This window comes from Pseudophryne corroboree, chromosome 2 (genome assembly GCF_028390025.1).
Source record: "Pseudophryne corroboree isolate aPseCor3 chromosome 2, aPseCor3.hap2, whole genome shotgun sequence".
Classification (NCBI taxonomy): domain Eukaryota; kingdom Metazoa; phylum Chordata; class Amphibia; order Anura; family Myobatrachidae; genus Pseudophryne; species Pseudophryne corroboree.
In genome coordinates, this window is record NC_086445.1 from 802,984,186 (window position 1) to 803,001,239 (window position 17,054).

Sequence of the window (17,054 nt, forward strand, 5' to 3'; positions counted from 1 at the left end):
GTGTGTATGGACCTTTAGACATCAGTAACAGTGTTTAGTAAACATTTGGACCAAATCTTTGAGAGTCTTCAGAAACTACAGGATATGGCTCACAATCCAAATTGCTGCTAAAACAACACAGAACAGTAAAAGACACAAGAGTTAAATTGTATTTTTTATTTCTAAATGAAAATTTGTTCACTTCTCCAAACTAATGTATAAATGACTATGCCCAACAGTACATTTGTTAACAATTCAGTTTATAACACTGCCATAGAGGCACTTGAATAAAACACAATCCATTTAAGGCACAAGCTACTGTATTACAAAATGATTAAATACAAAAGGTGCATGTATCAGAACAAATATTATACAAAGTTGATCATATTAGGCATACAGTGATATTTGTTTCCCTTCTATGTGATCTCAAGTTGAATGTACAGTAAGAGTTTTAAGATTGATAGCATTTTTATTAAGGTATCGGTAACTACAGGCTGGAGCCTGAAACAAATGGATAGCAAACACAAATCCTCTTCAAACCATTCACCTGAGAGAGGGTCTGCTGAGGATAAGGAAGAAGGTATATCGGTCGCTCAGATTTCTGTTTCATCACCACTACCAACAAATCCTTATCAGCAGCTCCCAGCGCTCCTTACTGATCTGGATGTGCTCACATAGAGTAGAGCAGAATCGGTTGAGTGAAGGAGCACAGTCTGGCTCATGTGTCGGCCTACTGGCCGCACTAGCTAATGTGCAAACTTCCTTCAGAGCAATCCAAGCACTGTTTTACTAATTTATCATTTATATAAATTTGTATACATATGTCTCTTTCTTTTTTAATCCAACTGGAATATAGAAGTCAACGGTCCCAATTTAATTTGTGTTAAAAGGTGGGGTTTAGACATGTGCTAAACCAAATGCATATTACTATGATATTTTGTGCTGTGGCTGTGCATTTAAAATTAAGTAAATTAGTGCTACTGTGTATATATAGCATATGTTTTGTTTGGTAGCAAACACACATATTGGTGTGGTATTACTGTATATCTTATTATGCAATACTATGGGGTGTATTCAATAAGAGTTGGATCCATTCCGACATGCATTTGTCGGAATGGATCCGACATGCCCTAATCAATGAGAGGCCAAATCGGATTTGGCCGTTCCCTGTGCCCTGTCCTTGCTGCTGCTGTCAGCAGCTCCCCGAGTGAGATTTCACAGGGAGCCGCTGGAGGGAGCCACTGGAGGGACACGCTGGACGGAGTCGCTGCAGGGACACGATGGAGGGAGTCACTGGAGGGACACGCTAGGGGGAAACGCTGGAGAAAGACGCTGGAGGGGCATGCTGGAGGGAGCCATGCCCGCTGGTAAGCACTCTCTCTCCCTGCCTCGTCCCGCTCCCCTGTCTCCTCACCTCAATCCGACTTATTTAAAAAAGTCGGATTGAGGTTGTCGGAAATGGGCCAAATCCGAACCGACAGAAGCACGTGGATCGGTGGCTATTCCGCCAATCCACATGTTTTCCGACAAGTTGGGAATTCCTGACTTGTCTGAAAAAATCAGCCCCTATTGAATAGGTCGGAACCCCTTCCGACCTAAATCAGTCGGAAGCTGCCGTCTTTTCGACAAGACGGCAGCTTCCGACTCTTACTGAATACACCCCTATATATTTATTACCAATAAATGATTGGCGGGAAGGAGGACGGGACATTTTCTTTTGCAAAAGATTTGTAGCAGCCTAAATAAATGAAAACCCTATGGGCCCTTGGTAACAAATTCTATATAATAAAAAAAATGTGGAATGTTTTTTAATTAGACATGTAGATCATATAGCAACAACAATTTTTACGTTTGACTATTTTTCTCTTTTATATAGTATTAGAAAAATAGAATAGAAAAAAATAGATGGAACCAATGTCCAGTAGTCACAGAAGTTGACTATCATGTTGGTTAATGCATTCAGAAGACATAGGAAAATGAAAAGTTAAATGCATTATACATCAGTGAAAGCAAACAAGTACTAGCATACTAGTACTAGAATACTGAGATTGCAGTCTCATAACCTTCTTTATTACTGTGCTTGCTTATAATTCTTGGTATTGATAACTTTTTGTTAATACTGTAGTAGTGCGTCTCAGGTAATCCTCAAAACAGGCCATGTTTTGAGAATTTTTGTCTGTAGAAGCAAGTGGGATTATTACTGACCAGACAAATATATTAATTTACCTGGCATAATTAAAGAAATCCAGAAAACATGACCTGTTGGGGTAATTGAGGACTGGAGTTGAGAACCACTCTTTTAAATTAATACTATCAATATATATGATACATGTTGATATGTTGTATAAAGTCAAAATGGAATTTTCATATTCGCTTCCTTAAATAACAAAATATTTTGTGGCGTATTCAATCAGCAAGTTACCGCGATTGCCATGTTTGCCTCCTTTTTTCCGCAAAAATGTACTTTTCACGGGTATGCGCACTCCCGCATTTCACCCTATTCATATGTAGCGAAAATGGGATTGCTGCAAAAATTGGTGCTGAAGTGAAAAGTGAAAAATGGGTAAATCTGTCCATACCCCCAAAAAAGCTAAACTAACATTGGATAACAGTTTAAAGTTTATTATTGGTTATAGTAAATATATATCTGGTACTTAAATTGGATCAAATGGCTGTTATACGCATTTTTTTCAGCAAAATAAGTGCTAAATTTAAACTTGGGGCACATAAAATTGGGTATTTTAGGGGCTTTTTTAAAATAAAACACAGTCTACTCCAATCTGCAAGTCTACAAACACTTCTCCCACTCATAAAGCACCCCAATACACCTGTCCCATACCCAGAGGCGTTGCTAGGGTTTTTGGAGCCCAGGGCAAGATGGAAAATGGCGCCCCCCCAAAAAAAAACTGGGAAAAAAAACAGCAAAAGAAGCATGTGCGCGTGCCGAAAAAATGGGCGTGGCCACTATTTACTTAAAATATGGATTTTCCCCAAGTTTATCACTTGCTCAGAGTTGGTGAATTGAAATTCGCTGTAAAATTACAGCGGAAACATTTTTGCAGACAATTGAATAGGCGTTTGTCAATTTTTACAGTAATTTGCAGTAATTGTGCATGTTTTTACCGTGAAAACGCGTTTTCGTCCGTAATTTAATTCCCCCCTTTGACTATTGTTTTTTTTAATGATTTTCACTTCTGTAATATTTCAACCTTCTATGAACATCCTAAAAGTATCAGTATAGCTAATGTTGTTCATGAGGAGGTTACATATGTATCAAATACTGTAAAGAGAAGGAACCTAGAGCAAACATTAATATATTGGTGTTTTTTGTTAATTACATAAATTGTAATTTTCAATAATCAATTAAACTAAAATATTAATGCACACACTATGAAAGAACACATAAATAAAATTACAAACTCAAAACATTTAGGGCCTGATGCCAAGTTTGATACATGTTAGATGTAATGGGATACAGTTATATTGCCGGCAGTTGGGATCCCAACGGTCAGGATACCGATGCCGGAATCCTGACCATCGGCAATGCCGACAGCCGGAATGCCGGCTAACAGGAGCTATTCCCACATGTGGGTGTCCACGATGCCCATAGAGTGGGGTTAGAACCTGTGGCAAACGCTGCGAGCCCCCAAGGGGCTTTGTAGCGCTCGCCCTGCTGCCACCATAATACCATACCCAACGCGATATATGCTCCAGTAATGACACATAAAAATGTACAATGTATTTATGCACATACATTATGTGTATGCACTGCAAGATTCACATTGATCTGTACTTGTGTATTAGCATATGTGCTCAGGTTACGTCAAGAATATAGTACATCACATAAACATACACTCATGTTTTTAACAATTTGTATTGCTTGAGAATTAAAATCCGCTATTAGGTTTAAATACAACTTAAAATGATCTCTAATACTGCAGAAAGAACTCTTTGGGCGGTATTCAATTCTTTTCACCCCCTTCCACACCCGTTCTGTTTCTGCTGATGAGCGTGGTATAATCATTTCAGCTCGCTAACTCTGGGGTATTGAGTGCGCCCAACCCTATATGCAGCAAAACCTGATTACTATGGGCGTAATATGCAATAACGGGGATCACTTTAGAAAGGAGACTGGGCGTGATATATCATTTGAATACCGCCCTTTCTGTGGTGTATCAATAGAAAAAATGTCTAAAAGACCCCATTTCTAAAACAGGCACACAAAACATAATACATGCATGCGCAATTAAAATGTATCTATCAACTTCAAAGATAAATTTGCAATCAACCAATAGAAGTGAATAGGTAGTGGCAGCGGTTTTTCTTTTCTCCATCTGTTTACAATTAAGTAATCAGTCCTCATTACAAAGACTCTTCCATCAGCCATCAACCATCCTACTTCACCACCCCTAGGTGGTTGTGTCAGACTCCCCACATACTGTATGTGTTACTCGCATATGTGAGCAACCGCTTTTTCTGTGCATATGCAGAGCCAATTTGCACATTTTGCACTTTCGAAATGGCATATGTTCAACTCCGCATCAGACCCGTAATGACTGAAGATCTAGATCTAAATTTTAAAATAAAAACACACACACACACACACACACACACAAAAGGGCAGACCAAATAAATCTGTAGGCTCTTCTCAGTTCAATTCTATATTTCTCAATTTCTATGATCTAAATTCATTAAAAACTTTTGTGTTTTTACATTTTTATAACTGAAATTTTACCCATAACTTGTATGACATTTTTTGTTAGGGATGTTTGACTTTTTAAATACTCTGCTTAAAAGTATTTAGCTGTGTACATAAATAAATTTGTTTTTACAAAATGTAAATGCCATCTAATTTTATTCATTTTGCATACTTAAAATAGGTAAAATATTTGTTTTAATACATCCCCCAAGATATATAGTTGTGCAACCTTTGTTGTATTTCATTCACATGAATCAGAACATATGTTACAGTAATGCATCCAATACAATCTCTATCCATTAACATAATATTTTATTATGTTAAACATTTTTGCCACAAAGTTATATATTGTCCTAATTTGGAACATCAGTACATTGCACAATGAATAAACAGTACCCAATCCAACAATCCAATATTAAGAGATTCACCAATACTGTATGTCAACCTTTTTCCCAAAAAAGTTCCTTTTCTTTATTACGTTCTACATTTTAAGTGTCTGAGCACCATTATGAAAGTTCAGACAAGTATTTGAATAAAGAACTTGTCAAGGTAGTAATGAAAAATGAATCTTTTGGATTTTGGTTTATTACTATTTTACAATGTCAGCTTCTTTAGATGTTACTTTGTTTTTAAACCCACACAAAATTCCAACAAGCTATAATGATCACAATCACTTATGTACTTGTATAAAGGACCACTAGTAAATTGACCAAAAGATCTAGGATTAAAAATGAATAAGAAATAATGTATAATGATATTCATACACAATCCTCAGGGCAATCCACGCAATATTACTGTAACTATTGTTACACTAATTAATTTGCGTTCTTCCTATTTATTATTCCTTTTCACCCATACCAAGAAAATTTAGTTTATGGGGCAAAGTGTTGTTTGTATGTGCCTTAAGCACATATAAATTGCCCTATATTTGCAGTTGTCTTAAGTGATCATTTAGATTTTGGGTGGTACTTAAAAAAAAAAATAGAGTAGATTAGTACTTAGAATGTTAATAGAACAAAGACACTTACAGTGCCATCAGAGACAGGCTAATTCATATAATCATTGGCTCAATACCATGCTTGTTTGTCACGTAACCAAGACCTCTCTCTGTTGTTTCAACTGAAGTTATATACTCAATGGATATTTGGCTCTTATAAGGAATCATCCCAAGTCATATTATTAGGGGTTTGATAGAACACTATAGGCTGTGGTAATAGTGACCACTTTTTCCAATAAAAGAGTGATTTCTGCTTTTTGTTAATCTGCATTTTGTTCAATAACATAATTGAGAACATATGGTATTTCGATCTGTTACATCCTGAGGTAATATATAAATATAATAAAAATAAATTTATAGATATATAAATACATATTTAAATGTGGTTTGGTTTTTCAAACTTCCCTAACTGCATTACGTTTGTTATATTACCAAATGTGTCACCCAAGTTACCTTACAAAATCAGTATTCAAAATAAAAAAAGCAAAATGAAGAGTCTATTATAAAAAGAGAAAATTGGAAACTATCAATTGAAATAAATTTAGAATGACATATTTCCAATTTTTAAACTAAAGATTACATTTAAACTGCCTGGGAGGTATTTCAAACATAAAATTGCATCGTACATGTATGCAATTAAATATTATTTGGAGATATTTCACAAACTTTAATATTTAGTTTAGTCTGTACTTTGAGGCACACAACAGTGTTTACTTCCGAATGAGCAGTCCCTTTTGGTAAATCATTACACTTAATGCAGCAGTTGATGTAAGCAATGCTGAAAATCCAAGAAGCTTTAGCAAACTCTCCACAGATGGTAGGCTTCTTTCCCAAAAAGTAGTAGCAATGGGCAGTGCTGGAATATCCTAAAATAACATCACAAGTATACAATGAAATTACAGACAGCTCATATTTTGCTATTAAAGAATTCACTGTGACTTCCTCAAACATAAAATATTACCATTAATCAAATTCCTAAAAACATTTTAACTTAAGCTACTGTAATCAATATTTTTTTTTCACGTTAAGTCCATTTAATGAGACTCAGAGGAAGAATCAACATCCCTCGGTGACTAAATTAACTAGTAGCTATTATTTGCTAAGTCGCATCGGTAGGACAGTTGACAGTTGAAACGTGATGGATGCATTGCTCTGAAAACACCCTAGGAACAATATGCAAAATAAGCCTCTCCAAAAGAAAGATGAATTGCTAGGTACTATCATTTACACAGCATTTGCTGTCAATGCGACACCAACCGAGATTTAAGCAAATGATGTAGTCTTATTGTAACACAGAACATTCACCTGGAGATGGAAATTTAATGCCATTATGTAGGCGAAATGAGGACAAAATAAGGTCGAACTGTGGGACTGATTCAGGCCCAGTCATTATGGCGATTCAATCACAATCAGTGGCGGCTCCAGAGGTGGGGCTGCAGTGAAGTCCGAAATTTAAATAGGGGAGCCACAGCAACTACCACCCCAAACACTGCCATACATCGCTGGCTGGGAATCACTGGCAGTTGGTGTGGCTCCCCTATTTGAATTTTGGACTGCTCTGCAGCCCCACCTCTGGAGCCGCCACTGATCACAATCAACAGATGATCTTAGAATTCTGCATGCGAGGAGCCGCACTGCGCATGTGCAGACCAGGCCCTGCATCATAATCTGCAGCAGTGCGGCAGCAGATGTCTCTTGATTGGGTCTGCTGCCGTTGGGGAGCTGGGAGGGGGAACATATCTGCCCCATGTTTGAGGTGTGCCAAGGCCATGGCTGTGTCTTCAGATGCAGAAACACTGACCTTGGCTTAGTTATGGCAGGTTTACAGAGCAACCTTAGGGTTGCTTAGATGCCAGATGGCCCACCCAATGTTGCTGATGGTGTTCCCATGGAGTGTCTTCGGATGCATGCAGTGGATCTGAGAAACAAGCAGTGGCTGCCTTTTTACAAAAGATGCCTGCTGCTGAATTAACATAACTTCTCAGATCTTCTGCTACTTAAGATTCAGCACTGACACCACTTGTGTCTACCTCTGAATCAGGCTCTGTGTCCAGATACACCCAGAAAATCCGCTTTTGAGATCTGCAAATTGGGACTGTCCACCAAAATTGAGTCAGTTGGGAGGTATGAAAGGGCTTACATAAATAATAAACACACTGTATAAGCTAGAGTGTATGATTAATAGAAGGTTTTAATTAATTAATAATAAGTTTTAATACAAGCTATTTCTAATGACTGAGCAAATGTGATTTCATATCTATATACATAAACATTTATCTTTATTTCCTTTCTTTTTCTATTATATTTTTTGATAGGTAGTTCCAGGAGATGTTCTCAATGTAAACATGTTTCTGTTATGCACACCAGTGCCTGCAGGAAAGTACTGGTGTCAGGACTGTTATGCACTCCAGTGCCTGCAGGAATGTACTGGTGTTTGAACTGTTATGCAAAACAAATGGACTCACAGACAGACTAGGGAATATGACATAACGTACACAGAAGGTGGTAGGGTAACAAAATACACACAACGTGAACAGAGAAGCCCAGAGGCTAAGGAACTGGGTATCTCCCTTGTATTAGAACTGCTCAGATGTGAAAAGCAAGATGTTGTGTTTTAATACATAGAAAACCCGAAATGCTGTTGCTAAGGGCAACAGCAAAACCCTAAAGGGTTACCAACGGGTGTGGCAGTAAACTCCTTGGTCAGAGATGGAATGATAGACACAAGGAGATTCTCCACAATCCTAATTCTCACTTGCAGTGCACAGGTTCGGTTTACTGCCACTAAACTGACCCCTGACACCTAGCACAGTGAGACAGGATTAGACAGGCAAGTCTTAGAATACAGCCGCAAACTTGCTAAGTTCACAGAGTAGTAACAGAACTCCAGCAAGCTAAACGACTGACTCCAGTCTTACTGCTAGGTCTGGATTGGCAGAGTGTAATACCAAATCCCCAGGCCTATTTGCAGTAAGCAACAAACAAATACAAAGCTACACAGTACTGGCTAACTTTCAGAAACTGACTAACCAACAAAGATTCAGCAGCATCTGCTTACCCTGAAAAGAGGCCTTATAAAGCAGGTGCTGTCCACGCCCCACTCAGACCTCACAGACTGTGAGCACAAAAACCAGCACCGGATCCCCTGCCATGCACAGAGCCTATAACCACTGCACAGCAAAAGACCCGAACCGGAGTATCAGCTGCGCTCAGGTTACTCCGCTAGCACTTGTCTCCCGGTTGCCATGACGACGTGGCAGCACAGGGCAGGAGACCCTAACAGTACCCCCCCTCTGACGAGGGGTCAAAGAACCCCTACCACCGGGTTTATCGGGGAACTGCGAGATGAAAGAGCGTATCAGTCTGGGGGCATGAAGATCACAACTGCGCACCCACGACCGCTCCTCCGGGCCATACCCCTTCCAGTGCACCAAAAATGACAGCCGACCCCGAACCACCTTGGAGTCAAGAATCCTTTCAACAACAAACTCCCTCTGGCCACGTATCAGAAGAGGGGAAGGTCTTCCACTGGAAGAAGGATTACTAATCGCCCGTTTTAAAAGGGAACAATGAAATGTTTTATTGATACCCAAAGAACGGGGCAGATCTAACTGAAATGCCACCGGATTGATAACCCTGGTGATCTTATAAGGGCCGATGAACCGGGGGCCTAACTTATGAGATGGCTGTCTCAACTTCAAATTCTTGGTAGACAACCAGACGAAGTCTCCTAATTTGAAGCTGCAGGGTCTTTTCCGCTTATCAAAAACCCTTTTGGTCACTAATGACACAGACACAAGGGCTTTCTTCACTTTCCGCCAAATACCTCTAAGGACCGAAACCACAGAGGAACCACCAGGCGTGGAGTCCAGGGGGTCAAAAGAATTGGCCTTAGGATGATGCCCATACACACAAAGGAAGGGAGAGATCCCTGTAGCAGAGTGAGCCGCGTTGTTATAGGCAAACTCCGCCATGGACAGATGAGCAACCCAGTCAGTCTGACACTTGGAGACATAACACCTGAGGAACTGCTCCAAGGACTGGTTCACCCTTTCAGTCTGCCCATTAGACTGCGGATGGTAGCCCGACGACAAGCTGACAGAAATCTGGAGATCGGAACAAAATGCCCTCCAGAATTTGGCCACAAACTGGGATCCGCGGTCAGAGACCACATCAAGTGGCAACCCGTGGAGACGCACAACATGCAGCATAAATAATTCAGACAGGCGTCTGGCCGATGGCAGCCCAACCAGTGGAACGAAGTGCGCCATCTTCGAAAACCTGTCAACGACAACCCAGATGGCTGTCATCCCCGAGGATTTGGGCAAGTCCACCACAAAATCCATTGAAATGTGGGTCCATGGCTTAGATGGGATAGAGAGTGGATGTAGTGGGCCAACAGGAACCCCTCTAGGAGTCTTATTTCGGGCACAGATGTCACATGCCCGAACCCACTGATCCACATCCTTAGCCACCGAGGGCCACCACACCGCCCTAGATAGCAACTCCCGAGTTCTGGCAATACCCGGGTGACCTGCAGACTTCTTGGCATGGAATTCCAGGAACACTCGCTGTCTTAACCTAGGAGGCACAAACAAAAGACCTACCGGAAGGTCTGGAGGAGCCTGCTCCTGTGCTCTAAGGACTAATGATAAGAGGTCCTGGGTAATGCCCACTTTATTACATGATGGGGAAACAATGGGCAACGGCTCCTCGGTGGTCTCCTGGATTGGAGCAAAACTCCGCGAGAGCGCATCAGCCTTGATGTTTTTTGACCCAGGGCGATATGTTATCAAAAAATTAAAGCGAGCAAAAAACAAAGCCCATCGTGCCTGCCTGGCATTGAGACGCTTCGCTGACTCTAAATATGCCAGATTCTTATGGTCAGTGAGAATTGAGACCACAAACTTAGCCCCCTCAAGCCAGTGTCTCCACTCCTCGAGTGCATCCTTAATAGCCAACAATTCCCGGTTACCCACGTCATAATTCATCTCGGCAGGCGAAAATTTACGGGAAAAGTAAGCACAGGGATGAAGGCGATTATCTGACACTCCCATCTGAGAAAGCACTGCCCCAATACCCATCTCAGAGGCATCCACCTCCACCACAAAAGGACGCTCTGGATCTGGGTGTCGCAGCACCTTGGCCGAAACAAATGCCCTTTTGAGACGGGCAAAAGCCGCTTTAGCCTCACAAGACCAGTGAGCAACATCCGCCCCTTTCTTAGTGAGTGCCACCAAGGGCGCCACTATAGACGAAAATCCAGCGATAAATCGTCTATAAAAATTCGCAAAGCCCAGGAAACGCTGAAGCGCCTTCAAACTAGTGGGCTGCACCCAATCCAGGACTGCCTGTACCTTGGAACCCTCCATTTGGAAACCTTCTGGGGAGATAATATATCCTAGAAATGCGATTTGCTGAACTTCAAATTCGCACTTCTCCAGCTTCGCCCCAAGCCGGTGGTCTCTGAGTTTCTGGAGGACTAAGCGTACATGCTTCCGATGTTCCTCCAGGGAATGGGAGAAGATTAGGATGTCATCTAAGTATACAACTAAGAATCTATCCAAATATTCCCTGAGCACATCATTCATGAAATCCTGGAAGACTGCCGGGGCATTACAGAGCCCAAAAGGCATCACCAAATATTCATAATGCCCCGAGTGGGTATTAAAGGCAGTCTTCCATTCATCCCCCTCTCTTATTCGGATTAGATTGTACGCACCGCGTAGGTCAATCTTAGAAAAAATGGTGGCAGTACGAAGCTGGTCAAACAAGACCGAAATGAGAGGCAGTGGGTATGAGTTTTTAATCGTGATACGGTTCAATTCCCTGAAGTCGATGCAGGGTCGCAACGAACCGTCCTTTTTACCCACGAAGAAGAACCCCGACCCAACTGGAGACTGTGAAGGTCTGATAAATCCCTTAGCCAAGTTCTCCTGAATGTACTCTGCCATAGCCTGAGTCTCAGGACGTGACAGGGAGTACAACCTGCTCTTGGGAAGCTTAGCATTTGGCAACAAATCAATGGCACAGTCATAGGAGCGATGGGGAGGTAGTACCTCTGCAATTTTTTTGGAGAACACGTCCGCAAAATCTGCATAACACCCTGGCAATCCTGGCAAACTTAGCTGCGAGAACCTGACTGGAAGGCTCAAGCAACTCCTGAAACAATCAGTACTCCAACTAAGAATCTCCCCAGAGACCCAGTCAAATTGAGGATTGTGGGCCCTTAACCAGGGTAACCCCCAACACCAATGGGGCAAAAGTACAGACAGTCACATAAAAGGACAATTTTTCAGAGTGTGTGGCTCCAATAAACAAAGAAATCTGGCTAGTGCAAGAGGTAATTTTACCTTGGGATAATGGTTCCCCGTTTAACCCACAAATCTCAATTTCCGATGCCAAGGGTACTAAGGGAACAGAGTGTTTCAGGGCGAATTGGCGGTCCATAAAAACCCCGTCGGCCCCACTGTCCACAAAGGCCTCAGTCTTGACAGTTTGACCGAGGATCTTCAAAGTCACCGGAATGATAAAAGTCTTCTTGGGAAATTCTGACTTCTGGCCTGACAGGATATTTCCCATCACCCTCAGGCCCTGAAGTTTTCCGGCTTTTCTGGGCATGATACTACCACATGACCTTTATTCCCACAGTACAAACACCACCCCTGCTGTCTCCTCCGCATCTTCTCACGCGAGGAGAGGCGGGTAGCCCCAATCTGCATAGGCTCCTCGGAAAATTCCTCAGAGTCTGAGGTTCCCTTGGGAAGGAAGGAAATCTCAGTCTCCCTTTCAAGCCTACGCTCTCTCAGCCGTCTATCCACCCGGATGGATAACTGCATGAGCTGATCCAAGCTATCAGGCAAGGGATGTTGTACCAGTTGGTCCTTTATCTGGTTAGAAAGACCTCTTCTGTACTGGTGTCTCAGGGCTGGGTCATTCCACTGGGTATCATGGGCCAACCTCCGAAACTCCGTACAGTAAACCTCAACTGGCCTTCTCCCTTGCTTAAGGATCGAAATCTGAGCCTCGGCTGAGGCCGTCTTGTCAGGGTCATCATACAACATGCCCAGTGCCGTAAAAAAAGCATCAACACTTTTAAGCGACGGACAGTCAGGCTGCAACCCATATGCCCAGACCTGTGGGTCTCCTTGTAGCAAGGAAATCACTATGCCCACCCGCTGAATCTCCGACCCAGAAGACTGAGGCCTAAGCCGGAAGTATAGCTTGCAGCTCTCCTTGAAACAAAAGAACTGCGAGCGATCTCCAGAAAAACGATCCGGGAGATTTACTTTCGGCTCCTTAACCCCTGCAGGTGCTGCTGCTGCGGGAGCTCCGCCAGCAGCCTGGGAGGTGTGCATTTTAATGGACAAATCATTACATTTTTGAGTCAGGACCTGCACCTGATCAACCACCTGTTGCAACGTATTTTGAGGGGTATGCTCCATATTCCCACAAAATTTCAACAGGAGTATTGGGCTGCTGAATATGTTATGCACACCAGTGCCTGCAGGAAAGTACTGGTGTCAGGACTGTTATGCACTCCAGTGCCTGCAGGAATGTACTGGTGTTTGAACTGTTATGCAAAACAAATGGACTCACAGACAGACTAGGGAATATGACATAACGTACACAGAAGGTGGTAGGGTAACAAAATACACACAACGTGAACAGAGAAGCCCAGAGGCTAAGGAACTGGGTATCTCCCTTGTATTAGAACTGCTCAGATGTGAAAAGCAAGATGTTGTGTTTTAATACATAGAAAACCCGAAATGCTGTTGCTAAGGGCAACAGCAAAACCCTAAAGGGTTACCAACGGGTGTGGCAGTAAACTCCTTGGTCAGAGATGGAATGATAGACACAAGGAGATTCTCCACAATCCTAATTCTCACTTGCAGTGCACAGGTTCGGTTTACTGCCACTAAACTGACCCCTGACACCTAGCACAGTGAGACAGGATTAGACAGGCAAGTCTTAGAATACAGCCGCAAACTTGCTAAGTTCACAGAGTAGTAACAGAACTCCAGCAAGCTAAACGACTGACTCCAGTCTTACTGCTAGGTCTGGATTGGCAGAGTGTAATACCAAATCCCCAGGCCTATTTGCAGTAAGCAACAAACAAATACAAAGCTACACAGTACTGGCTAACTTTCAGAAACTGACTAACCAACAAAGATTCAGCAGCATCTGCTTACCCTGAAAAGAGGCCTTATAAAGCAGGTGCTGTCCACGCCCCACTCAGACCTCACAGACTGTGAGCACAAAAACCAGCACCGGATCCCCTGCCATGCACAGAGCCTATAACCACTGCACAGCAAAAGACCCGAACCGGAGTATCAGCTGCGCTCAGGTTACTCCGCTAGCACTTGTCTCCCGGTTGCCATGACGACGTGGCAGCACAGGGCAGGAGACCCTAACAGTTTCTTTGTATTAAACACTATTAATGAGGTATCTCTTCATTACTCATTCAACACTTAACTGGCTTGGTTGCATGGGATGCAATGTGCCAACAGATGGGCTTTCACTGACATGATTATATCCCATGCGACCATGCCCTCCCCTATGTCCACTGCTATGTTAGACAGAATATCTGTTCTACAGATGTGAAGACCTGATTTCCTCTTGCTGTCTCACCCCTATTCTGTTACCACCCACATCACATGTCCATTTTGAGTCCAAAAATGCTGTGCGAATGGCATTCTGGGCCACGTGCACCAAGTCCATAAGTATAAGTATAAGTCCATAAGTCCTCAAGTATAGAGGGAACTTGAAGTCTCATTCTGAGAATTATTCCACAAATCTATGCACTCTGTTGGGAGAGTTCAGCTGTTAAACTGAGTGCATGAGTATGAGGAGTAAGTGTCACTGCAGTGGGTTGATGGAACTTAGTCACTGGGGGAATCTATTGGCACTGGAGGTGGGTAATGCGACGGACTTATTTGTTGCCACTGTGGGCATGAGCCTTCTATTGCCACTGGGAGATCTGTTGACAATGGGGGGGGGAAATACTGCTTCAATGGGGATCTATGGACACTGGGAGGATGGGGGTAATGCCACATGAGGATCCTGGGGCGTGGTGGGTGGATAATGCTACAGGTTTGAATGAAATATGCAACAGGGATGGGGGAATAATATGATTGGGCTTTCAATACTGTAAAGGAGGAGACAAATAATACAGAGGTGGTCAGTTGCTACAGTATGATCTACAAGGGTGATTGGAAATGATTCAGGGGTCTTTGAATAATGATATATGGGTCTTCTGGACATATCCACAGTTTGGTGTTAGATACCCCTTAGTAATTTTTTTTTTTTAAAACAAATGATTACATTTGTTTCTAAATAGAATTTATTTACCTAACAATGTTTCAGGAATTTTTGGAAAAAAATATGTGCCACTAAAGTGGTTAATGCAATTTCTTTATCTATAGCTAAAAGTAGGTAATGGAATTGCTTAATATTCTGCAGCTCTTACCAATGACTGTGGTTCTGGCATCCAAATATCACTCTCTGGAATTTTGCCCAAATCGAATAAAATCTTAAAATGTAATAGAAACAACATGTTATTTATTTTGGAAACAAGTGAAACCAAAAACTTAATAGGAGATTATAAAAATTAAAATATAATACATACTGTGTAAGTTGAATTTAGGTTATAAAAACATTAGAGTGCATTCAACTTACAAACAAAGTAACCCTGGTGCAGTATGTTCCTTGAGTAAGGAATAAATATGTCGTAATGAGTCGTAATTAGCAGCAGGTGAATAAAATTCAGGGGAAAATATTTATTAGTGAACCAAAAAATCTATACACTCAGAGATGCCGCAGTAAAGATTACATTTAGATTACATTTTTTTTACAATGCTTATAAAACAGTAAATCACATACTGTATACTGTAAAACTGAAAATAAACATAACACGTGAAATATAATAAAAACACATACAAATAATATCCACTGAAGGTATAGAATCCGTGTGTGCATGAATTATAATATTTTTATGGTGCAAAAAGAAGCATTTGCTCCTTATGGCACTGATAATGCCACAGAAATAAAGTTCCAGGTATACTGACAATGGGCATGTAAAGTCTAACTCAAGTTTATACTCAAGGAATCCACAGCTTGTTAGCCTATTATACAGAAAGTGACATTTCTTGGTGTAAGTATGTAATCACAGTCTAAACTTGTAAAGTGCATGTCCTGGAGCTCACGTACTAGGTCTGGCTTCCCGGGGAATGCTGTGGTCCTACAGGGGTCCAACAGCGCCCGCACAGTGATTTGATGGTGGCCGATGTTTTCTGTTGCTGGCATTCCATCTGTGTCAGGCAGCCACGGCTCCCATAGGGACGCAAGTGCCGACCTGTTTAAGATTTAAATGGGTATGCGTGCCAAGTGTCACGTCACGTTTGGTGCAAAATGTTAATCTCCTTATAAATGGGAGTCTCTGAGGAATGAACAGTGCCAGAGTATAGGCTGTATTACCTAGCTCCAGTGTTAGGCTCAGTGTTTCAGTATGAAACCCTTTCGAGAATCATATACCTGGTTCATGCAGTCCCTGTGTTCTGTTCCGGCCCTGCCATTTATGTGTCCTGCTCCCAGTTCCTGTCTCTGTTCCCAAGTCTCTCATTCTGTCCTGACTGAGTCTATCAACTCTGCTACTATACACCTCATGCCTATACAGTATATTAAATCTACACCAGTGTATAGCAGCTGTGTACTAGGGAACCAAGACAGAGGGCCGCAAACTGTGTGGCGGTCGCAGTGAAGCCCAAACCTCCTTGTGCGAGTCTCTGATAAAAAAACACCATCACTCTAAGTACAGGTCAGCATCCGATATCCATCCATGACTTGTGACAGTGCACTACTGTCAGAAAGGATCTTGCTTATGGAACTTGTGTGGCTGCGTGCAACCTCCCAAAGATGTTCCTTCGGTGAATCTGGCTGATGATCCTCAATGTTGACACTGGACAAAATGAGTGTCTACAAGAGTGGCAATGCAGTAAGCAGATACAGTATGTATGGTAGCTGAGAGAGTGGGAAGTAGTTTTTAGGTCAACAATAACAATGTCGAAATTCAGAATGTTGACACCACAATATTGACAGTTATTATTTCGACATTATTAAAATGTTGACAGCTTATCCCTAATGCCAACATTGTTAGAATGTTGATATAAGCGTTAGGCTGTGGGACTGAAGGGTTAGGAACTAGAGGAAGGGTTTGGGATTGGTGGACTGTACTTACCGGAATGCTGGTGGATCAGATGACTCTTTGGAACTGATGGTCACATGACTGCCAGGGACCAGAAGTCATAGCTGGACACGCTGCTGCTGCCAGGACCAGGTAAGTGACCACTGGGACTCCAGGCACAATTTATTGGTATTCTA

The 17,054-nt window shown here is 42.0% G+C and overlaps 1 protein-coding gene across 2 annotated transcripts in view; it reads right to left on the reverse strand.

The window, feature by feature from the left end:
• Positions 1-4,971: 4,971 nt before the first annotated feature.
• The window catches only part of LOC135049281 (amine oxidase [flavin-containing]-like), a 198,747-nt gene continuing 186,664 nt past the window's right edge, over positions 4,972-17,054 (reverse strand). For both annotated transcript variants that reach the window (XM_063955625.1, XM_063955626.1), the window contains exons 14-15: positions 15,145-15,207; positions 4,972-6,541 (exon numbers count right to left, since the gene is read on the reverse strand). In XM_063955625.1, coding sequence (XP_063811695.1) covers positions 6,386-6,541; positions 15,145-15,207 — 219 coding nt within the window. In that variant the 3' untranslated portion in view covers positions 4,972-6,385. The remainder of the gene's footprint in view (positions 6,542-15,144; positions 15,208-17,054) is intronic.